Source organism: Amblyomma mixtum, chromosome 2 (assembly GCF_055824585.1).
Source record: "Amblyomma mixtum isolate Tamu chromosome 2, ASM5582458v1, whole genome shotgun sequence".
Taxonomy (NCBI): domain Eukaryota; kingdom Metazoa; phylum Arthropoda; class Arachnida; order Ixodida; family Ixodidae; genus Amblyomma; species Amblyomma mixtum.
The window spans coordinates 81,109,795-81,133,915 of NC_143013.1; the positions used below are offsets into that span (position 1 = coordinate 81,109,795).

The 24,121-nt window shown below is 45.0% G+C and overlaps 1 protein-coding gene across 2 annotated transcripts; it reads right to left on the minus strand.

Moving 5' to 3' along the window:
- Positions 1-616: 616 nt before the first annotated feature.
- LOC149359880 (uncharacterized) lies at positions 617-24,050 on the minus strand. 2 transcript variants are annotated; one of them, XM_089572005.1, is made up of 11 exons: positions 23,627-24,050; positions 22,235-22,477; positions 17,748-17,910; positions 14,818-16,837; positions 13,033-13,056; positions 12,888-12,938; positions 12,151-12,357; positions 10,960-11,030; positions 8,041-8,344; positions 7,008-7,108; positions 617-5,959 (listed from the first exon to the last, which is right to left on the minus strand). In XM_089572005.1, exons 1-11 carry the CDS (start codon positions 23,790-23,792, stop codon positions 5,836-5,838), a joined length of 3,474 nt encoding a protein of 1,157 aa, XP_089428131.1. In that variant the 5' UTR covers positions 23,793-24,050; the 3' UTR covers positions 617-5,835. The 2 variants fall into 2 exon arrangements, with proteins under 2 accessions (XP_089428131.1, XP_089428130.1); XM_089572004.1 differs by lacking the exons at positions 12,888-12,938; positions 13,033-13,056.
- Positions 24,051-24,121: the final 71 nt, after the last annotated feature.

Below are 24,121 nucleotides of genomic sequence, written 5' to 3' on the forward strand. Positions count from 1 at the left end.
ATGAATTAACTTGACCATCTCAGGCTCTTTGAACATACACAGAGACCTTAATATGTGACAATATTTGCATTTTAATTCAATGTGAAATGCAGCCACTGCCAGTCAATAAAGCAGGTAATTTTTATTTCATGAAATGCTCTTAAAATCAAGTGGCTTCTATAGTACATTAACAGGGCTTATCATAAACTTACTACAAACATAGGGCGAGTCTCCTAAATTTTTTACAGCCGCCGCGGTGGCTCAGCGGTTATGGTGCTCGGCTGCTGACCCAAAAGACGCGGGTTCGATCCCGGCCACGGCAGCAAGAATTTCTTTGGAGGAGAAATTCTAGAGGCCCGTGTACTGTGCGATGTCAGTGCACGTTAAAGAACCCCAGGTGGTCGAAATTTCCGGAGCCCTCCACTACGGCGTCTCTCATAGCCTCAGTCGGTTTGGGACGTTAGACCCCATAAACCAAACCAAACCAATCCTAAATTTTTAGACATGCTCTTCAAGGCATATATAGCAAGAGCCTCATTTCCTCATCTGGCTTTACTGTACAAGAGCAACTAGAATGACTTTTAATGAATTGTAGTAAATCAAAATGAAACAGTGAGATCAGGTAAAACACTACCTCTCCAGAATGCATAAAATTTCTTTAATGTCATCCGTACAGCGTAGTGAACTAAACAGCAAATGTGTTTTCAGGGTTGAGATGATTTCTTCTTGTAAATTTAAATCAGGCAGTTTTTTTCATGTGAAGGTAGGATATACATCAACAACAGGCTGGTTGCAAACAAAAGAAGCATGTACTTGAGTCTTGAGCCGCACACCAAGAAAGGATGAATGAAGGCAGTCCCTTATGAACATGACGAAAAGACATATCATTACACAAGCTATGGTATGAATCTAGAGGAGTATGTGCATATTGCAAGAACCGCAATGTGTGGAGCGGACTTAACAGCATGCCAATGTGCAAGTACAAGCACGCGAAGAGGGAACACCCAATTAGCATGCAACTGACAATTCCTCTCCGCATAAGAACGAGAAGCATTTTTTTTCTAAATGATCATACTGTAAACGATTTCCATGATACTCCTTCAGGTTTGATGCAGAAATGAAACTAGATTTGTTTCTTGAGTGAGCGATAGGTGTTCCCTCCCACATCACTTGCACCTATATACACAAAGGCAGGTGGAAAACAAGTACGATAAATAAAGGAAACTTGTGCGCACGACACTTTGCCAATTTCAGAACCCGCTGCTTGCAATTAAAACATAACACTCAAGAGAGTAATTCACCAGATACTACAAGTCACGAAATCATGAAGCCAAATCTGTCACTAAATTACTGCGCACCAAAGAATGACAAATACCTACAAAAAAATTACACATTTGTAGAATGTGCACACGGCCGCAAGCCCCAAGGAAGTAATGAGACATAATGAAAGAAAAGATGTACCAACAATACGGGGACATGCACACATATTAAAGGAACAAACTATTGCTAGTTGATTCATATGCACGCCAATGTCCTCCTCCCTACGGTGGTTTTCACCATTCATTTCTTCCCAAGCACCAGCTGTTCTAGTACTTGGTACAGTTACAATCACAGAACCCATATCTACACCTTGGTAAACGTTAATTATCTTCTTAACATCCGGTATTTCATGCCATGAATAGTCCTTTGCAGATGATGTGTTTCAAGATCAATGGAATCTTGCTTACTTTGCTTTATACTTGAATCACACACAGGCATCGGCAAGTTTTCTAGTTCTTGACGAAAAAAAAAATGCAAAAGTAAAGCTTTTCTGCACTTCAACACAATTGTGTCACTGAAGTAAAGGTGCGGCACTGAATCGCCACTCTAAATGTCAGAAACTTCTTACCAGAGTAATCAATGAAACAGGTGCAATAAATAGCAAGTCTGAACCAAAGGTCTCCTCAGCTCTTGAAGGTCTTTCATGAGGAGTGTATAGTCTTGCACAGTGTAAATATGGGAAACTAAACTGTGTTCATCAGAGCTTGTTTACATGCACTTAAAAGCTCCATGAACGCAATGCATAAGACTGATTTTGCTGCATATCAGAACTGCACACCAGAGCTACTGCTTGCCATTGCAACTATAGAGTCCAAAGTGGCCAATGATTGCAAGCCAGATGCTTTGAAACCGTGAATTGTACTGCAGCACATTGCAAAGTGCTAAACAGCTGCTACTATTCGACATTTGTACTAAGTGGCTTAGACATTTGCATTTCAGTGCACGGCACACGTTCACTCTCAAGTACTGCAATGTGGCAAGCATTTTGTTTTTGCTCATGTAGCTTTGACATAAAAATGTGTATTTCCTTTACATTCACCACCAATCAGTTCCAAAAAACTGCATGAGACCAAGAAATGCTTAAAGCAAAACTCTAAATGAAAAGAACCTGCTGTAAAATCCATCAAAGAGTGCAAAGCTGACGCAACAGCTTCACTTGTCCTAGCCCAGCAACAAATAGCAGCAATAATAGTCTTGCACATACCAAGATTATATTCTAGAGTGCTATACAAGAAGGGTGGGCTTTAATATAAACAGCAAGACAAAAGATAAATACATGTGTTAAGTCACTGACCTTTATCAACTGTGATCAACCACTATCAAACAAAGCTTCTAAAAGAAAAGGAAGCTTCTTTACAAAAGCATCAGTTTCCATGTGATCAAAAGGTAACTTATGAAACAGGCAACAAAAAATAAGGCAGCCTAAATGCGCCTCAAAGGTAACAAAAAGGAAGTGTTGAAAGGGCTTCAACTGCTTCAGGCTTATACACAACGCAATGTCATGTTGATGCCACCTCATAGCAGAACTAACAGGCATAATCAAATCCCTTGCTGCAAGCAGGATGGGGTGGTGGTGGTACCATGACGTGCAGTTCCTTTAAACTGTCAAATGTAACATCAGAACACGGTGCTTTACTTCCTTCTAGAGAAATATGCACACAGTGAGGGGTGTTGCAGTGTCATCCAACAACCTTTAAACACACTTGAGCACCTTCAGCTGAGGTACTATTTTGCCACTAGGAATGCATTTCATTTTTGTCATTTTTTCATACACAATTCATTTCCATGAGGCATGCCATGTCCCAGTGAGCAACTTCACAAATACTCTACAGGTTCCTATATTTTGTTATGTAAAAAAAAGCAAATGCGACTGGGAAAGCACTTTGTTCACGCACAAAACCTCACGGGTACCTAGAGAATAAAACAAAGGCAGTCAGTGCTGTAGGAACCACATCTCATAAAGACTGGTTCCCCGCCATCACAATACATAGAACAAATCGTGCTGCCTGACCTAACTCCCCGTTAAAGAAAGATGGCTAGGGATCCTTTCCAAGACTGCACTTGCATTCCTTCAATGTGAAAGAGACATGTCTGCGCATTGCTCACAGGCGAAAACATTTTTCGAGCTGTAGACGCACAGATCAGTGTGCAATATGCCGGCACCCTTTGACCTGTTTATGAAAAGGTCTGTACTAACAGCAAGTTCTCCGCCTACCAGCCATGCTGGTGTAATAAAAAAACAGAAAATTTCTTCTTCAGCACTATGCTTCTGTTTTTGATGCCTCCAAGAGCATAGGAGAGACAGGGAACAGTGGGAAGGTAAACCACATGAAGAGCATTTTCTTATCAAGACTGTACAATGGCCAAAGCATCTGCAGTTAGGCTTCATGTTACTAATCCACTAATACAAACCACATTAACAAATTCTGTATGCAGAGGTACGAGAAAAGAACTGCACAAGGCAAGAAAATATGGTAGCAGTTTTTTTGTACAAGTTGCAACACATAAAGATGCGATATGCGGCTAGAAAGCAAATAGTCTTGATTGCTAGTAGATGTAGAAGCGTAGTCTTCCATGAGGGTAGGTTGCTAAAAACTCCCGAATTTTGCGACCAGTTTGAGTAAACAAACCTTCTTTGCAAAAAGTGCACAATGACCCAGAATCAACCTCTACTAACAACTTTATGCACGACAATAACGAAGTATAAGAATGTTTGAGCAGACATTAGTATAAAGAAAAGAAAAAAAACAAGCACAATTTTTCAGAAACGAAGTACTTAGAACTATACTGTTCCACTCTCCAACATTCACAGTGATGCAGAAATAAAGAATTAAATAAAGAATGCTGTCATAAGAACAGGTGTCATTATGGTGTCAAATATAGTTTCATAACAAAAAGCGAACAGCAAGCTTATTTACGTAAACTGCTATGCAACAGCTGCCTCACAGCAATGCAAGGGAATCAAAAGTATTTTTCAGAAAGTATTGTACAAACTGAATGGATATCTCGAAACGGACATGCAGACATGAAAAGGCTTGCAAAGAACAAGCAACCGTAACTGAGCGCTTCCTAAACTGAGTGACAAATACATTCAGACGCCCCACACAAGCATTACCACTGCGTCTACATCAGCACTGAAACGCACAACTAACATGATAACACAAGTTGATGATGCACTGCTCTGAACCACTGACCAAGACATCATTTGTCTCCAGCAGTTTACTGCAAGCGTTTCATTTTGCATGACATCAAATTCCATTTCTTGCCAAGCAGGTGCTAAAACTCTATAGTGTTCAGCTTTGAGCTGGCATTGTGCCAGCCATGAAATGCCTTCAATATACATATGTTTTTGACAGTGGTAAAACAAGGTGCTCAGTTTAAATAAATAAATGCACATGATATTTACAGGCACTGCTTTTTTGAATCCAGCCTCTATGCAAGTAATATGTAATTATGTGGTTAGAACAGCACGACATGGCGGCACGAGCAATAAACACCTCTAATATGAATACGTAACAAGTGTAAACATAGGACACACTTTCTAGAGATATAGCAACAGAAAATACTAAAGCTATGGCTATCTTTATTTACACAAAGATGCCTCAAAGTGTTGCAGCAAAATGCGCTCGCCAGCCCCTAATTAAGAAGTTAAACAGAACAATGGAAAAGAATTACAAGTGCACATGAACAGAGCACACAAGAGACAAACAACTTAAAACATGGTACCCGGCACCCACGTCAGCTAGGAAGCAGTGAGCACTAGTATAATCTCCCATTCTTGCACAATTAAGCAACCTGATAAGATCCATTTGACAACAGAAGGAATGCTGCACAAAGGAGGGGGGTTGAAGGGGGAGCGAAAGGCGGCTGAACTTTCCGGGGCGCAAGAAACCAGCAGCTGTCTGGAAATGGCAAGTTGAAACTTCGACATCCAGTGACATCTCTTTTGACCAGGTGCAAAATCTCCAATGACAAACATCAGTGATATCCATGTATGTAATGTGTAAAACTGTATGTACGCACAGTGGGTAGAGAGGAGGAACAATGAATTATGTGATGATGACACACTTAGCCCTTGGGGCATGCTACACACTACACTTCTGAAAGGAACAGGTCTCTGGTGGGGTGCCAGTTTTCCACGAGAGACCTCAAGAGTCAGGGTCCACAGCAGCTGACTACAGCTAGCTGTCAATATTGCCAACCAAGGTGAACGCAACACATTTCCGAGTCACGTACCGGGGGGTCCAAAGGAATAGTGCAACCGTTCCTTTTAAAGCAAACAAGACGGGGGCACTGGGAGGGCACATCGCGCGTGGTAGCAGTTGGTGTGGTCACCACGTTTCACCGTGCAGCCACAAGATTGCCTTGTGATCATGGCGCGCGTTTTGTAAACGAAGCAAGAGGTGGATGACGGGAAGCGCAGTGGGATGGGGATGGGTGTGGGAAGTAGTGTGCGTCTTCTTCTCTGCAGCCTGGGTGCGACACACCGGGGCCGTTGTTGCCGCCGTCATCCCAGGGAAAAGAGGCGCCGCAACTTCACTTGTCCTTGCGGTGCTTCTTTTTCTTCTTCTTGGCCAGGGCCCCCTGCCTCTTGGCAATGCAGCGGTTACAATACCAGCTCTCCTCTTCCTTCGGGGGCACCACGATACCTACGCACACCCTGCACAAGTGAAGAGAAAAAAAAACAGAGCCGACATGTAGGCTCACAGAACTTAGCAAGCACCTCGTATGCCTTCAGCATGGTGCTTCAGTCACGTTAACCAACCACTCCACTGCACTGCACAGGTTCACACAGACTCAGACTTACTTGGGCTATTGTAAGCTCAGACTCTGACAGACTCATCAAACATGCACAGACATAAGGCTCACATGGACACAGTCACACAAATTCATTTAAACTCACTAAGATTCAGGCCCAAGAAGGCCAAGATTTGCATTAAATGACTTACTTGGGTTCACTGAAAGCAAAAAAAAAAAAAAAACCACACTCACTTTGACTACAGCTCACCTAGAGTGGCTAAGATCACTGTAAAAAAAACTGCGTATAATATGAGATCTTTTTTTTTTCCAGATTTTAGCGTGTTAAATTCTGCCTCGTATTATATGTGCATCCAAACAATTTCAGAATCTGCAGTTCCGGATTCGATATTATTCAGCACATTCACCTACAGGCTTCCATTGAGAGGAGGCACTACCTAGTGGAGGTGTTGGTTGGCCGTTTTGACTCTGATGCCATTTCATCAGGCTGACCTCATGACACCCACACTATCGCAAGCAGGACAATCGCACCTCAAATAATAACAAGACCGCGAAAGCAGTACTCGGCTGCTTTTAAAATGAAAGTAATCATACCTGCGAAATTACATCTGATATTATGTGCAGGCACGCATTAGATACGCGTTTTCCCAGTACATACAAGTCTAAGCTAGGGCGAACTCAAATGAGTAGACACACAGGACGACGCACAGGACGACGATCTGTCACACTGCTAATCCGTAGTTCCAGATTTCGAACCAACTGCTGTTCTCCAGTGTATGTACAGAAGTCACTCATGTTAATGCTGTGCATCTCCTTATTTGCTTGTGCAACTTTCCCACTTTTGAGTTTTGGGTCCACACTACCGGGACTCCAAGTTGATTCAGCTATCATTCGATGGCTTCCCAAGTTTTGTATAGACAGAAGGTAGAAAAAAAAAGGGCAAGACGTACCAGTGATACCAGTCGTCGCACTCGTCACAGCCGATCATGGGACTGCCATCATCTGGTTTGGCGCACGCAGGACAGATCCAGATTTTGTTTCCTCGTTCATCCTGCAGAGAGAACAAGCATGAACTGCAAGCCCCTCCACACCAGCACAAGCTCTAGTGGCCCAACATCCTGGAGCCATAAGAAACTCAATTCCCACTGCGAATCAATACCACCAAAGAAGGGATTAGCTGTGGTAGGCAAGGAGCAACTTCCTAGCTGGGTGTACATCTTTCCCGAAATAAAGTAGCACTATTCAGTGCCAAGTGCATGTTCCAGGTCTGTTAAGATAAGTGAACACAATATTAACCCATTCAGGCACAAACACCCATCACAAGTATACAAATCAGCGCAGTTAAATCATTTTAAAGCACTCATCCTTGCAAAACAAACAAAAGAAAATGCACAACAACCCTAAAATGCGGAGGCTTCCATCTTAAAAACGATTTCTTGCTTTCGCTTCGCATGCCTGACTTGTACAAACATACACGCAGTGCCTGGAAGAGTTAAAACAACTACTCATGGCAAGCCAGATCTACATACTGTAAAACAGCCAACAAACGGACGCCATGCAGAAAGGAGCACACACACACACAAGGCTGTGTGTGTGTGCTCCTTTCTGCGTGGCGTCCGTTTGTTGGCTGTTTTCCAGTATGTCACACCAACTAGCCCAGACTCAAGTCATCCTTGTAAACTAAAGGCGCCAAAAACCACACACACACACAAGACAAGAGAACGGGACAGAGCGCCTTTAGTTTACAATGAATGGCGCAAAGTTTAGTTAACAATGAATGGCGCCTTTAGTTTACAATGAATTACCAACTAGCCCAGCAAGAAGTTCTCTCAAGTCATTCCCCAAATCTACAGCCCAATCTCAAGCCAGCACATTTCCCAGCATAACAAAGAGCCCAATTCTGTCACATGTTAAACAGGGAACTCAAAAGCCCTCGCTGGAACTGCATCAGAGTATAGAAGAGCAGAGGGGGCACGCCCATACCACAATGGTGCCAACGGTCTCTGTGATGACCATCCTGGCCGTGGGGAGAGGAGAGGTGGCCTCCGCCAGCTGCGGTTGCTGGGAGGCAGGGGGTGCGGCGGCCGCACCCTTGGAGGCCTTGGACGCCTTGCTGCCTCGGCCGCTCGCCTGCGGTGGCGGGGGCGGCGGAGGGGGCGCGGCAACGGGCGTCAGTACGGGCGGCGATGGGCTCCGGGCACGTGGCGAGGATGGCGGTGACATGGCAAACGGGTCCGGGGGCGAGTCGCCACCGCCGCCACTCCCTTGGGCCAGAGCCTTGAACAGGCTGCACGCAGTAGTTAAAGGAGGAGCCTGTGACTGGGGCAGCCTCTCAAAAATGCTCCTTTCTGAACCAAACTACAATCACAACACATCCGCATTACAACCGATTGGCTTTTCGTGCCTTCAGACCCGAAAGCAGACCTCGCTGAACAGGCAAGTCACAAGTAACCTCGCAATGAATTACAAAAGGTTCAACCAACAGCATCAGGTTGCAATCACTCTTTATTCTGCCTTTGCTCGATAAGTGCACCTATCCTGAAATCTGACAGACATCAGTGACATTTAGGAGCTGCCTCATCATCAACTCATCTGCTTCGTAAAGTTCCCTGCATGACCCCTGCCCCTTTTGTTTATCTCCGTATGTTTATGTCACAACAGTTCCTAAAGCTGCATCTCCATTTTGCTATGACCCTCACAAGACCTGCTTTTCCTTTTTTTTTCTGTTCATGAGCGAAAGAAACGCTTTCCAAACATGCCCCTTGAGTGCTAAAAGGCAAATACCGAGCAAAAAAGAGTCGTGTAAGAATGACACAATCACCCATGTGCTGCCAGCCAAACTTAATGCAGGATGCGTGTAGTGTGTGGTACATCAATGCCACTTTGAAGCACTGCCCCGAGTACTGATCGAGACTGCAATGAAGACCAAAACGAAAATCTGGCTACGCATCTTCTTGGCATCTCACATTTTGGCAGTTTTTTATTTATGACTAACATGAGGGGTGCATCTGCGAATAAATGCAGTAAAGCATTGAACAGAAAAAGGATCAAGGTCCTTTTCCTTCCACGAAGGCACACATTTCGTGAGGACACAACTAATGCTGTGCAATGGAAGCCTGCGCAATGTGAAAGTGTTTGTAGCTTACAAGCTTATTTTAACACGTTTTTTTGGTTCGGTCCAAAGGCTCACAACAAACATCTTTGCAATGTGGGCACCTCATCTGAACATGCTGCGCTAGGTGACCTCAGACACATTTGCTTACCACGGTTCACCTTCTTCTTCGTCGTCTTCTTCAGATCTGGAGAGATCAGAACACAGAGATATAAATCTATCCTCTAGTGTTGTGGCCACTTCCTTGAGATTTCCCCAGAGATGGCAAAATTTCTTGTTTCGTGCAGCAAAATGCTAATTTGAGATTAAAATTTGATAAATAGTGTCCAAAACGAAAACGACCGATGTCTAGTCGTATGACAGAACTTCAAAAAATGCCGAATTAGTCCCAACTTAGCGCAATGCATTAGGATTAGGATAACATGATGATTCTATTCCAATTCTATTTTTTTTTCATCAGTGGCTCAAGTGATGTCATGGCCAGCTTTCACTCTCTGTGACTGGCTCGAGCCCAAAATAGCAAAAGTATGCAGCCTCTTGAGATATTAGTAACAGAGCAAAAAAAAAAAATAAAAGAAAAGGGAACAGAATTGTTACAATACTCCAGCCCAGGTCCTTACTCTACCACAGTCGTTTCTGCTCGGATGCAACACTGAGTAAACTGCTTTCAAAAGCATTATGAAATGGATACAGTTACAATAGCTGACCAAGAATAATTTATAGCTCTTTTCAATGCCCAGGTTGAGGTACTACACCTAAGAAAACTAAACAGTTCGACGGAATTGGTTGTCTGGTTGGGAATAACTTCTCACAATCCTGATCTCCATAGCCAAGCTTCCCCGTCCTCCCTGAAGTCCTTCAACTCAGAGCTGCAAACCAAACTGCCCCCTGTCACCCCTAAATAACGAGCTAAGATGGCTCGAAAAATCCAAACCTTTTCAAATAAAAAGTTTTGGTAGGTGAAAATGTCTCGCAATTTGAATTGAAGTGATTTTATTTCCATGAGAGAGGTAAAATGCCAAATTTCACAGCTTGCCTCCTAAAAACAACAGTGGGTCACATGACAAAATAACAAAGCACAACCTAAGCAGCACACTAAAGGTGTACATAATATAACTATACTGTAACTATATAACTAAGTACCACAGCATGAAGAATGCCTCATCATTGGTGTTGCTTAATCCCAAACAAATATGAACCACTTTGAATTTGTTATAACCAGAAAAAAATTTCACCCTGCCGCTGCCCCTGAATTGAACCTAAAAAACTGCTCGCAGTTTAGCATTGCTAACCACAAACCACTGTGCGAAAGCAGGCTTCTGCAGGTGGACACCAACGCCACATAGCTGAAAATGCGATTGAAAGTGCGTTTTCTTCCCTTTCGTGACTTTTGAGCACATATGAAGTTGACGAAGATGACAACATGCAATGCACAGAGCAAGACTGTTTTGCAGTTTAACACGAGGCGCGATCGGTCGGGACGATAGCATAACGCTCTTGTGCAATGGCCTGCGAAGCTGACCTGTTCGCACCGTTCCAGGTTCGAAACCTAGTCGCAGCAATATTTTTTTATTTCTCCAGGTTGGCCAAGGTCACCCTCAAGGTCAAGCTTCACACAAAATTTTTGGTTGGGACCGTGTTAACTAGTGCTTCCGCACCAATAGCATGAACCCAAACAGGATGCGTACATAGGAGGCAACTTATTTGATACCTAAAGATTTAGAGTGTGCCCAATTCAGTACGTTGTTATGAAAAAGGTTTTTTTCACACAATGAAACAGCGTTACTCACATTTTTGTGGCACTGGGCTTGGGAGTGCTGCCAAGCTTCACAGTGATCTTGGGAATGCTGTCGTCCTTTTTCTGCACAAAGATGTTAGCAAAAACGTGGCTAAAACCAACGAACAAAAATAAACAAAAAGCCTAAAAAATGATCAAACACAAAACAGCAGAGCAACTGCAGCCTTTACTAAAAAAGGCACATAGAAAGAGAGACAGCTCATAATTAAATAAATAAAAAAAGAGGAGTTCAGCAACAGCATGATGCTACTCTGCATAAGAAGCAGGGACTGGCGGAAGACAGCAGAAGAGTGCAGAGAAAAGTAAAAAAAGAAAAGAATAAGTGCGAACAAAAAACTACAGTCATGGAATTTGGGGTAGACTTTTCAAGTGATGGCACAAGTGGTGGTGCAAGTTTTTCTAAAAGGCCAGTATTTTAAAGATAAGAACAAAAAGAAAAAAAAAGCAAGCCATGGTAGGAAGAAATATTCTTTAGGTTTCAACACAATCAGCAACAGCAAGACTTGGTTAAGAACGGTTCTGCATGGTTTACATGGTTTTGCATAGCTGTTTTAGCATTTTTTCGCTTCAGTCACTCGCCTGCACTCACATGACAAAAAGAATAAATCAGGTGCATTCAACTGAACACTGTGATGTATGAAACTATTGCACATGTCAGAAGTCACGGATGTCAGAAGCCACTTAACACATGCTAAATTGGGAACGTGTCATGCAGTTACTCCGCTGGTTCAAACCCACTAAAAGTGATCCCAAAACCACATCTCATATTTGTGCCTCAGCCTTTGGCATCTATACTTGAAAAGGTAAGCAAAGTTATTTACAAGAATTTAACCATGAGGAATCTAGTCCAGTGACAATGCCAGTTTCCATGTGACTAACAATAAAAACAAAAGAAGAAACACATACTGGCTTTAAGTAGAAACAAGATGGACAACACAAAAACATTCATTAGGTCAGGAGCACAGAAACAGAGAGCTACATTACACTTTTTCAGGATAACTGGAGAAAGATAAAGCCAAATCATTCTTAACAACTATTGCTGGCTGCTGAGAAAGGGAACAAGCAGAATGTATTGTTCACGAGGTGTCCATCACACAGCCTGCTTTGTCCTGGTTAGACCCAACATTACCTATTATGCAATACAATACAATGCTACATGAACAGTTCCAAACAGGCAAATCACCTTTTCTTCTTTCGTTTTCTTCTTCTCCTTCTCCTTGCCAGCCTTCGTTTTCACCTTCTTCTCTGCCTTGGCCTTCTCTGGGGCCTTGAGCTTGGCCTTGCCTTCTTTCTTCTCCTTGGGAGGCTTCTCCTTCAACTTCTCCTTTGGCTTTTTCTTGGTGTGGTCCTTCTTGTCGAGCTTCTTCTCCTTCTTCTCTTTGGCTTTGCCCTACAAAGATTTTTGAACAACGCTGTCTCAAAAGAAAAAAATGAAGTCATCTCGACAAAGGTGAGAACACAATATGCAGGACAGCATAAAGTTGACAAAGTAAAAATTCCCATGCGACACCCTTCAGTGATCTCGCAGACTGGTCGAGTGCGAACCACCCTTTTCCGAAACCAGGACGAAAAGGACACAGCCACTGATGATGTCTGCGCTTTTTAAACAAGAAAAAACAGTCGCACCACTTTCAATATGCAGGCAAACGAACACACCTCTGAACCAGACACACCTCTGAACCAAACGCAGCATGCTCCTTTCAACGCAGGCCGACACTCAGCTTTCCCCGGAAATGAAATCAGAGACAGCAAGGACAGCAGAAAAACAGTGAACACCATACGTCTAACGATATGTAAAGCATTCAATACGACAACCCTTTTAAAGGAACAGGCAGGAAACACAGGCTCCATGCACCCACCAGTTTCTGAGAGATGCAGTTTGTCATGCAATGACAGAATAAATGCATTGTGCGTAATAACCTTCACGACACGTCTTACAGCTGCCGACAGTCTGCCTTTCCTGAGTCCTGGCTGCTTGCAACAAAAGCACCAAATTTACTACAGTTTGCAAGAAGCACGAAGGTTGAAATACCGACGATGGAAAGAAATCAGTGAGCCATATTACCTTCCAGTATTTGTCCATTGAAAACTGGACAAGAGCACACAGACAAAGAGAGAGAGAGAAAAGGAGTTAGTTTTTGTGAGACCAGATTTGTATGCACACAAGAAATTCGAGAACGAATCATTACCAAATGACAGATATGTGTGCAGCATATATAGCATAGGTATAGCTGGTTTTAATGGCAGTAGCAAGTTCCCTTCTTCTCACTTAGTGAGGATCACTAAGAATGCAACAAATTATGTGCAGTGTTTCTAAAAGCAAAGAGTGCGTAAAAACTGCACAAAATGTGGTCAAAATAGTGCCAATGCCAATGCACTCGAGCATTCTACCGATTGCACAAAAGCGCATGTAAACGCAATACCCTGAATTTCATTCATGGAATTACCGAACGTTAATGTCACGTCTGTACATTGCCCTGTCAAGTTCTCTGGCATCGCTGTTACAGAGAATGTTGTTAGTTGTAGTTCTTAGTGGATGACAAATACAGGTCCCGATGTGGTGACTGGTCAAACAATTATAATGACAATACAGCAGCCGGCCAATTTTTCAGACTGCAATCATTCGGATTTAAACAATATTTCTGAATTTAGTGAGGAACTGTCAGGCAACTCACAGAAACGTGTACAAATTCCCAACTCAGTTCAAAAGTTAGATTTTTAGGACTAAAATGGTTTTTGGACTAAAATGCACGGAAACAATACTGTGGAGCCCTTCTGTTTGTTTGCCCAAAAAATCGTTTTTTGACCCATTATAGATGTTAGCGGCCATTAGAGTCAAAAACAACCAGCCCTTCCCTGCCGTGAAAGGCATCTTGGATTTAAACGGAGGCAACTGAATGGGTTGACTTGAATATTTGTTCCTCACTGTTGCTAAAGGCATGATTTTTGTCACCATCGTGGTGGCCTGCAATGAACACGCACGATCGTGTTGAAAATGAAACAGAGGCAGCATCTGCCCACTTAGATGACACGACGCTGCCGCACGTGGTGCAGGAAAGATGGCAGTGAGGGTGGGGATGCAGTCGGAGGCACCCTTCATCTCCCTTGACCAGAGGGTTCCCCGATGTCCGTATGTTGCCTTTCTAGGCCTTTGAAACTGTCGTTTGACCGGGAAACACCCCATTCTCGCTTCGCGCAACACACATAGTGCGGCACAGTGCAGAGTATACACCGCAGCCTGCAGCCATGTCACACAGTCTGGTACTGGTGACACGAGATGGTGCGGGCAAAACGAAAACTTGACTCTGGCTTGAATACAGTATAACGTTATTCCTTGCAAATGGAACACGAAAAATGATGAAGATCGCAATTTTTGAAGCTGGTTTTTCAAAGCAAAGTGATTTTTTTTTAAGTCCATGGATTTTTTGGACTGTATGATTATTCGCATAGTTCTCTGGGTCCGACTGAGTACAAAAAATCGGTCAGTGACTAATCTGTAGTCACCAAGACAGTCTCACTGAATTTTTTTCATTTCAAGAGAAAGAATTGTGCGTGAGGACCGGCTTTCTTATTTTGGCACCACAAATTAATGTATCTCTGGCATATTTTCACAAGTACATTCCATTACATGTATGTGGCCACATCTCTAAGCATATCAGTGAGCCGATGAGAACTGCAGCAAATCATGAGCAATACAGAAGCAGTATGGATGATTAGCGAGCATAGCTGGGGGAACCAGTCTACTGTGAATAGCACTGTGAAGCAGCCACCAGACAGTTGCGGAAGCTAATGTAAAAGACCAAAAGCTGACGGCTGCAATTAAACAATGCAATGCAATCCTGGTCCTCACCTTTTCGGCGTCTTTTTCAGATTTAGAGAAGGACGCTTTGTCCTCATCCATTCGACTGGTGGATGGCACGATGGGAGGTATGGCCTTCTTTTCGGCCAGGGTCTTGACAGCAAAGGGGCTTCCCCCGAGCACCATGGGGCCCATGAGACTTCCAACCGGGGGCGCTGGAGGGGATGAAGCTGGTGACATGTCATCACGAGACGAAGGCGGAGGCACAAACAGTGGAGGCGTTGGGAAGTGGGAAGACGTGCCCGCCCGAAGCTGCGAGGAGAATGGAAAAGCTGGCAAGAAACCCTGCGATGGAGGCGATCCGAATGCCGGGAACTTCGGTGAGAACAGCGGGCCTGGAGGCGGCGGCTGTGGTTGTGGCTGCGGCTGTGGTTGCTGCTGTTGGGAGAATGGAAACACGCCCGAAAAGCTGGGTGCCGGTTCCGGCGACGTTTCTGCCCTCTGAGATAGGGCAACGAGAGGCGACGCCCTCATTTCCGGAGTTTTTGGAAGGCCCTTCTTCGGGGACGGTGTTCCCGAGGTCGACTTGTTTTTCCCCGACTTCTTTTTGCCTTTTGTCTTCTCCTTCTTCTTGTGTTCGCTGTTGAGAGGAGGTCCCGGAGTGCGCTCTGGTGATGGTTCCTTGGTTTCCTTCTTGGGAGCTGGTGAGCCGACCGGATCTGGCGTCTTTGGTGTTGGGGGCGGCGACGAATCAGAGTCAGTGAAGTCATAAACGTCTCGTGGCTCCAGCTTGCGGTTCAGCATGCCAGACATGGCAGCCTCCAGGGTTTCCCTCTTCTCCTCAAGCCGAGATTCCTCACGAGCCTTCTGAATCACGGCATCAATGCACTGGTCAATGCCAGCCAGTCGCATCTCCTTCTCTTGCTTGCTCAACGTTTCGGGAGAGTCATCGATCACGAGCCTCGGCTCTGGAGATTCCTCACGGGACAAGGGTTCATCTGCGTAAGGGTCATCATCAGCTGCCACATTTTCCTGCGCAGCAGCAGCAGCTGCGGCAGCTGCTGCATTTAGTTTGCTGCGTTCCTCTTCTGCCTTGCAGGCCATCACCTGCAGTGGTGTCATGGTCGACAGCATGGACGGAGGGATCATCGATGTCAGTGACAGAGGCAAATGAGGTGGGGACAGAACTGGGGGCGAGGATGGAGCAGGAGGTGGAGGCGGTGGCAACGGTGGCGGCGGAGGTGGTGGTGGTACCACCACAGGTGCCGGGGGAGGTGGCGATGGTGACCGAGCAAATAAGAAGGGCACAGGAGATTCAGCAGCTGCGGCCGCCGCAGCCGCCAGCTTCTTCTTCTCTGCCTTGGAAGTTTTCGAGCCTGTCAGGCTTTTTGACTTGCTAAGCGATTTTATCTTGCCAGATTTTGGTGTCAGGCCAGCCACAGCCATCAGACCTCCTGTGCTTCCAGGAAGCGCCATCCCCTTGCTTTTGCTCTTGGACTTGGATTTGGATCCGTCCTTGTTCTTGCCTTCCTTGCTCTTTCCTTCTTTGCTTTTGCCTTCCTTGACCTTCCCCTCTTTGCTCTTTCCTTCTTTGACTTTGCCCTCCTTGTTTTTCGACTTGATCTTCGAAATCTTGCTGCTGCCCTCCTTGGACAACTTGAGTTCTTTTGAAAGCTTCAGCCCCTTGGCAAGCTTCTTCTTTATCTTCAGCATGGGATTGCTGGCTGAACTCTTTTTACTCAGGAAAGGAACGTAAAGCTGTGCAGCCTTCTTGACGGCATTCTCCTTGTTGTCTTTCTTGCTTGTCTTGGCCTTTTTGCCATCCTTGCTGTCTTTCTTTATCTTCAGTGACTTCTTGGGTTCCTTCAGCTTCACCTCCTTGTGTGGCACAATGATGCTGTCTGAGGAATCCGAGTCAAAGGCCATGCCGGGCGGCAACGTCTTGATGAACGATGAGGGTGCACTAGGCTCTGGAAGCTTGCCCTCTCGAGCCGGCGAGATGAAGCCGGAAGGGGTCATGAACACGCTCGTCACCTCTCGCATAGGCTGGCCTTCTTCCTCCGTGCAAAGCCTGAAAGAGAAGGCAGTGTTGAACTCAATCCCATCACTCCATTGCACAGATAGTCAAACCTCACCATAATGAAATGGTTTATAATGAAATAATGTATATAACAAAGGATTGATGATTTCTCTCAGACGCTCGGTCAGCACAGGCTACAAAGAAGCTATGGCTATAATGGAGTAATCAATGAGCCCCTTCAACTTCGTTACAACGAGGTTCAACTGCAGTGTATGCCTTAAAACAATGCCATTAACTGGCCCCCTTGCTACACACAGAAATGCAAAATAAGGTGATCTGACAGTTAGATATGCAGGAACAAGACGTACACAAAATGTCCCACAAATCAGATTAAATACAGGGGGTAAAGGCCTAAGAAAAGCCACGGATTCACACAAAAAAAGCTCAATTTACACATGAACGTGATAGATAAAGACAAAAATACATACACACTATTTTGCACTCTGTTAAACAGAACACCGAATGCCTAACGTCCTAAACTTATCGATGAAAGCTCTGTAAACTGCAAGAAAGTGGTGCCAGCAGGGCAGAGTCCCTTCTTCTATGAAGTGCCCAAGTTGCAGTGCTTCACAAGAAATTTTGTGGTGTACAGCACCTGCTACGAATGTGCAAAAGTGACTGCTTCAGTATGGGTACACTCCCTTGGGGAAGCAAGCCTGCAGCTACTGCACATCTGATTTTGATAGAGATACTGGAAAACCATTATATAAACTTTCTTTGCAGGCTTCTTCGTAACACTGACCCATCCCATTGTCTTGACCTATGCCCAATGAGATAGCTTGCCAAACGATAAGTCCAATCTTATTCGCAGTGCCAGTTTGGATGAATAAAAAAAACGAATTAGCAGGCCTGCCCTGAGGCAAGCAACAGCAATGCACAGGCCACCAATTTCAGGACTCACCTGAAGCGCTTTGATGTTGGGGTTTCCGTACCATCAGTACTTCGCTTGACAGGCTGTGGGCTTCCGTGTGGAGAGGACATCTCCTCGCCAGCGCTATTTGAGGCCATGTCTCTCTTCATGCCATCAAGGGCTGATCCAGGAGACAAGAGCATACTCTCCTCCTCTGAGGAGAGGAAAGAAGAACAGGCTATGAAACTAAACCCTTTCTTTTTTTTCTCTAAAGCTAGTTGCTAGAGGAGACAAATGAAAGAACGGTCGACAGATGGCCGAATGACTTCATGGTTCCGATTAGGCAAGCGCGAATAGCGGTGCTTTCATTTGACGCAAATATTTTGCTTACTTCTGGCACACAAAAAAGGTTGAATGACACAATAGGCATTTACCAAATCATCTATTTTTTTAACACACAAGGCCATTAAATGAATAAAAGAGAGAATGCACTGAAGCTCTGTCACACACACTGAAGCTGTGTCGACATTCTGCAAAAATGGCTACAGGAAATTGGGAGAGTCGACCAACATGCAGAGCTGACGCATTTGTGTGGTGTGAGGCTTACCCATAAAACCCTGACTGCTGGTCTTAGTTATGAATGCATTTTTGCGCAGCTACTTCTTTTAAGCAAAGACTCCATGAGCACCTGCTAGGCATACACAGCATGCCCACAACTCCACCTCCCCCCACAGTGAGGTGTTGGAAAGGGCCACCCATCCCCATGAGACACCCATCACCAGGCTCCCCTTCATGCTCATGCCATCGTGGTTGCTAAGCGGATATAATGTGGAGAGGGGATTTCACATGAATTTCACCGCCCTTCCTACTGCTTGAATCTGCTGCCATGAGCACGAGCAGACTCTCCCCGCGATATGTGCAGGAGCACAGGCACATACTGCAGTGCCATCCCAGAGGAAGTACACTGAACCGAAACCACACAGAGCAAGATTTGCAGAAAAATTATTAGCTCGAGACGAATACTTTGAGATTTCGGATACCAAACATTGGGATCGAATTGAATACTGACCGAATATTTGTAACTGTCTAATATTCACACATGCCTTCTAAATATCTAAGAGCACAGCTAAGCAAAAAAAGGACAAACATACACAAAAAAATGCAGAGTAAGCGAGCGAAACAACAAAGTAGAGAACACCCCTTCTAAAACACATAAATCACAAAAATAAAATAAGCAGTCAAATTAATCATGCACATGAAGTCAAAAATGTGACGCACAGCATGCGCAAGCAGTTAATGATGGTTCCTTTTTTGTAAATTTGACGAAACCATGACACATTCATGCCATTTTAGCTGCCTTTTCTTTTGCTGTTCTGGTTTAACACAATTGTAATCTATGCTGGCATGGTGAAATCTTGATTATTCTGACCACCTCTACACTTCACTTACCTCACAGCTTTTCAATATACGTTATTATCAAGCAACTTCCTCAACTTAAGAGTGCCACGAAACAAGGTTTTAATCTTTTCCTCTGTGTTCCTTGACTTGACTCACACCACGTTAGAATGGCGCTTGCTGTGTCATGAAAAAGGGTATGTCCTGATAGTTTTAATGGGTTAACGCCCATATACGCAGAATTGGTCATTTGCTGCTTAGCATTCATAGATCCCTGAGAGCACTCACACCACTCCTGCCACAGCGGTGCAGCAGTCAAGCGATGTGCCGCTGCCCTGCGATGGCAGGTGCTGCAACCAGTGGCAGCTGTGCCCTTTGTAGCGGGTCGCCGTCGTGTCGATCGCGCGATTGAGCCAGAAAATGGGGCTCATGTGACCCAGGTTAATATACCTGCCATCTTCCATGGCTTGCAATCCACTGGGCAGGTTGTGATGACATCACAAGGTCACCTGACCTAGGTGGCCCACCTGCCCCTAGGTTGCTCCTCTGGGTATTTTTTGTGAATTTTTTGCTTACAGGCAACCATGGCGACGGCAACATCAACAATGCTGGCTTTTCAGCGACAAGGGGCCCTTAACACTGTCGCATTAAAAATAAAATGTCACTAAGATACGATTTTCTTTGCACTAAGGGAGGTGAGTACATAAGTAAATCACATACCGTATTGTGCGTTTTTATCGTGAAGACTTTCAAAACTTTTCCCGCCTCAACCGCTCGTTCGTTTGCGGTGAAACTGCGCACAGAGCTTGCTCAATACGGTAACTTTTGTATCGTAGCAAGTTTTACAACGGTACTTACTTAGTTGTGCCGTGCATGATGCGAAATCGTAGTTGTCTGCGTAGAGATCGTCGAACCAAAACCCGCAGACGCCGTTTTTTCGCTGAAGGGCGGCAGTGGCGCCATCTGTTTTCAGCAGTGAAAAGCGTCACGACAAGGCGTCGAGGTAGCCGAGGTGAGCGTTGCATGAAGCGCGTGCCTACGCTGTACGCGTGCCGTTTGAATATGCCGTTTTTTCGGCTAACTGAGCGAAAAAAATTATCAGAACAACTGATTTAACGAGGCTTTACCTTTGAGATGATATTATTTGCAAAATCGCCGCTGCGCGTTGTCGTGACGCTTTTCACTGCTGAAAACAGATGTCGCCACTGCCGCCCTTCAGCGAAAAAACGGCGTCTGCGGGTTTTGGTTCGACGATCTCTACGCAGACAACTACGATTTCGCATCATGCACGGCTCAACTAAGTAAGTACCGTTGTAAAACTTGGTACGATACAAAAGTTACCGTATTGCGCAAGCTCTGCGTGCAGTTTCACCGCAAACGAGCGAGCGGTTGAGGCGGGAAAAGTTTTGAAAGTCTTTACGATAAAAACGCACAATACGGTACACAAAAACAGAAAAGTGCACCAGCATGATGACACATGCCTAGCATGGCACCAGCACAATTCAACCGCCCCCCTTGGATCCTTGGACATTACTCAATAGTTAATTGAATAAGTATGCGTATGCATGCATGTGTACATGCATGTATATATGCATACATGCATGCATGTGTGCACGTGTGCATTTGAGCCGCAAAACCTATCGTCCATGCAAGCATACATGAATGCTGTGTTGCACCCAGACACCTTTCAAAAGGTGCTGAGGAACACTGCATGTGTTTGGTTTCCATCCCTTCCTGCCCAACATGCATTAAAAAATTAAAATGAGCATGCAGACATGCAGCCTAACAAAAAAAATGCCCAATTGCAATTAATAATGGCTGGCTACATTGCAAAGTAGTCTGCAGTAAGCAGCTACAATACGATTAGTCCCAAAATACAATTGGTGATGGAAAGGTGGGGGTTGAGACATGCAGGGATTTAGATGCTCAGGGAACCCAGAGATTTGCAGAACCAAGTTTGAGAACCCCTGCGCCAAACCAGCACCATTTCTTTACCAGCGACATACAACTGCCCTTCTCTGTGCCGCAATCGGGCAACATCAAGCCACACTTGTGCACTGCATGGGAGCTGCCCAAATACATGGTCTGTTCTGAAAGTAGTAGGACTCAATTTTTTTAATAAAATTTATTCAAGAGAATAGTACAAATGATTATAATTTTCAAAGTAGCACCCTTCCGCAACTACACGCTGCTGCCATTGAATTTTCCAGTTTTCGTACGCCTCCAGGAACGCCTGGACCGGAATGGTGTTTAACTCCCTCGTCACGGCCTGTTGAACCGCCTCTACCGATCCGTGATGTTTCTCCCCGAGCGTCGATTTTATTCTCGAGAATAGAAAAAAGTCTGGCGGGGCCAAGTCGGCGCTGTAGGGGGCCTGAGGCAGCGTTGCCGCCTTGTGCTGGGCAAAAAATTAGGGTCCTCATTCACATGATGAAGAAGATCCTGGCAGATCACTTTCTGGTTGGCCTTTTGCTCCTCTGACAACACTCCCGGCACCAACTTCGCGCACACTTTCCTCATGGCTAAGTTTTCTGTCACAATCTCAAAAACTTAGGTTTAAGGAATGCTCAAGACATCAGCAGTCATTCTAATACTCATCCTACAATCACTGTTCAGTAAATGTCTCACTCGCTACACATTTTCGTTGGTCTTGCTGGTCAATGGGCGTCCGGAGCGGTCGTCATCTTCCACTTTTTCCTGACCTTGTCGGAACAGCTTATGGCACTGAAAAAACACCTGATCTACCCATGGCAGCGTCACCGTAGGCCTCCGTAATAATGTCGTGAGTCTGTTTGCCCGTTTTACCATTTCATCCAGTAAACGCTCTATGATTCTGCGTGACGAGATGTTTCGACAGGGGTTCACAGTACAAGCGACCTCCTCTCTTCAAAGACCGAGAGACGACTGCCGATTTTACCCAGCATTCCCAATATCCCCCTTCAACGATCCTGCACGCTCAGACCGCCTCTCGTCCTCCCGTTCGCCCAGGAAAAAAACAGTCCTACTACTTTCAGAACAGACCCTGTACGTTCTAACATGCTAACAACGATGTGAAAAGCTGATAAAGCAATGGAATCAACGAAAAGAGCCCAAGTGCCCCTCAATCCCCATGCAGCTCGAACAATGCTGATGCCCTGACCCACCTTCCAGCTCAGGGTGCATAGGAGGCAGGAACTCGTGCACCCACTCCGGCCTTTGCAGCAGCTCACGGCTGCCAGGCTTGGGGTGCTGCAGGTTTGTGGGCCGAGCAATGGGGAAGTGAGCCACCCGCTTGGCAAATGCCACAGGCTCGACGTTGCTGATGTACTCTTCCAGCTCGTTCAGCAAGATGCCCAAGTCATTGAATGCTAGCGAGAGATCATCCAAGTTGGGCTCAGTACGCCCATCTGCAACGGAGATGGAGAGGGGCTCGTTCTCAGGAGACTAATACAGCTGACCTTCTGCACAGCTCACACCAAAATCTGCCAAGCAAATAGACGACTGACGTTAGAGCAGCAACATACACAGCACTGCATGGAAATGTATGGAGAGAGAGACATTTTAATTACTACAGGAGTAGTGAGAAAAAAAAATGTATGAAGGCTGAGACACGAAAAGATGGCCCTGAAAAAAAAAGTGGGTGCACACAGAAAGTACACCAAAGCAAAACTGCTCAACCTAAATGCAAGTGAATTTGTGACACTGGGGTAGCCATTGCCGAGACTACTCTACACTAGCTGCAAGGGCCATGCATCCCTTACTAGACAACATTCAATGAATGATAGTTATATTCATGAAATAAATATTTGAAAAATAACATGCTTCCAACGCATGAAGCTTTAACTACACCACTAAATACACATACTGTTTGAACACAGTGCACCTGCTAACCATAATAACATGCACACAAACTATGACCCAGGATTCTAGAGCATGCTGCACATTTAAAAGCTCAAAAGGATGAGTTCATGAGACTTAAATTGCTAGACATGACAAGATGCAAGAACAAAGTACGCATAGAAGGCAATCCAAGGATTCGAGGTCCTGATTTTAGTGTTTATATACGACGTTTACGAAACGGAACTACCAACATTGATTCATACTTCGTGTGAAACTCAAAAGCAAACATAAGACTGCTTTTTACAGCGTCTCGTACAAACAAGCTTTCTTGCGCGTTAACGCTAGTGGATAATCGGAGCAGCGACAAACAGATAAAAAAGGCGCGTTCATAGTGCGAAGAAAACGCGACACTGCGAGCAACGATCTTAGGATCGCGAAGCGATTAAACAAGGTTACTTCACGGTAGCAATGGGGCGGGAAAAAATACGAAGCGTGTTACTGACGCTGTCGCATCATAAACGTCTCCACTGTCAGCGTAGCATGCAACCTGAAATACCCTTGTAATGCTCCGAAGCACGGACAAAACAGTAGCACGCGGCCAAGTGGTCGAGGGCACTATCGCCAGTTTACCTCTCTTGTAGACAAACGAAGCAGGTTAGTAAATGACGGGAGGAGTGTTTCCGGGTTATTTCTAAGTATCCACTAAGCGCGCTCACCTTGATTTGAGTAGGCTTGCGCTGTCCTGGCGATTTCAAGTACATAACGATGAAGTATGTCAGCAAGCAACTCCAGCGTTGACTGATGCACGGCATGCCAGCCAATGTTTTGACATATCTGAGCAACTGAAACCTTCAGGACACTACGGCTAAACAGAGATGCCATTCTACGTCGAAAAAGACATAAAAAATAGATCAACGCTATAATTTTTCCCGTAGAACGCCAAAGCGCATCGTTCAAGCATCTTCTCGCGGTGCACAGTCCAGTTCACGCCATCTTTGACACACTGGGAGACGCGATTCCTGCTCACGGGTTGTGGGACCGATCACAGGGCAATCAACACGACCACCATGGCATCTTTCACACGAAACAAACCCCGTAACACATTACCAGCGATAGATAATCGCCATGCTGAACCCGTTGTTGAAGTTTATTAGAGGGCAGCACCGGCGCTTTTTATAACGCATTCTGGGAAGGCGCCGTCGCATAGCAAC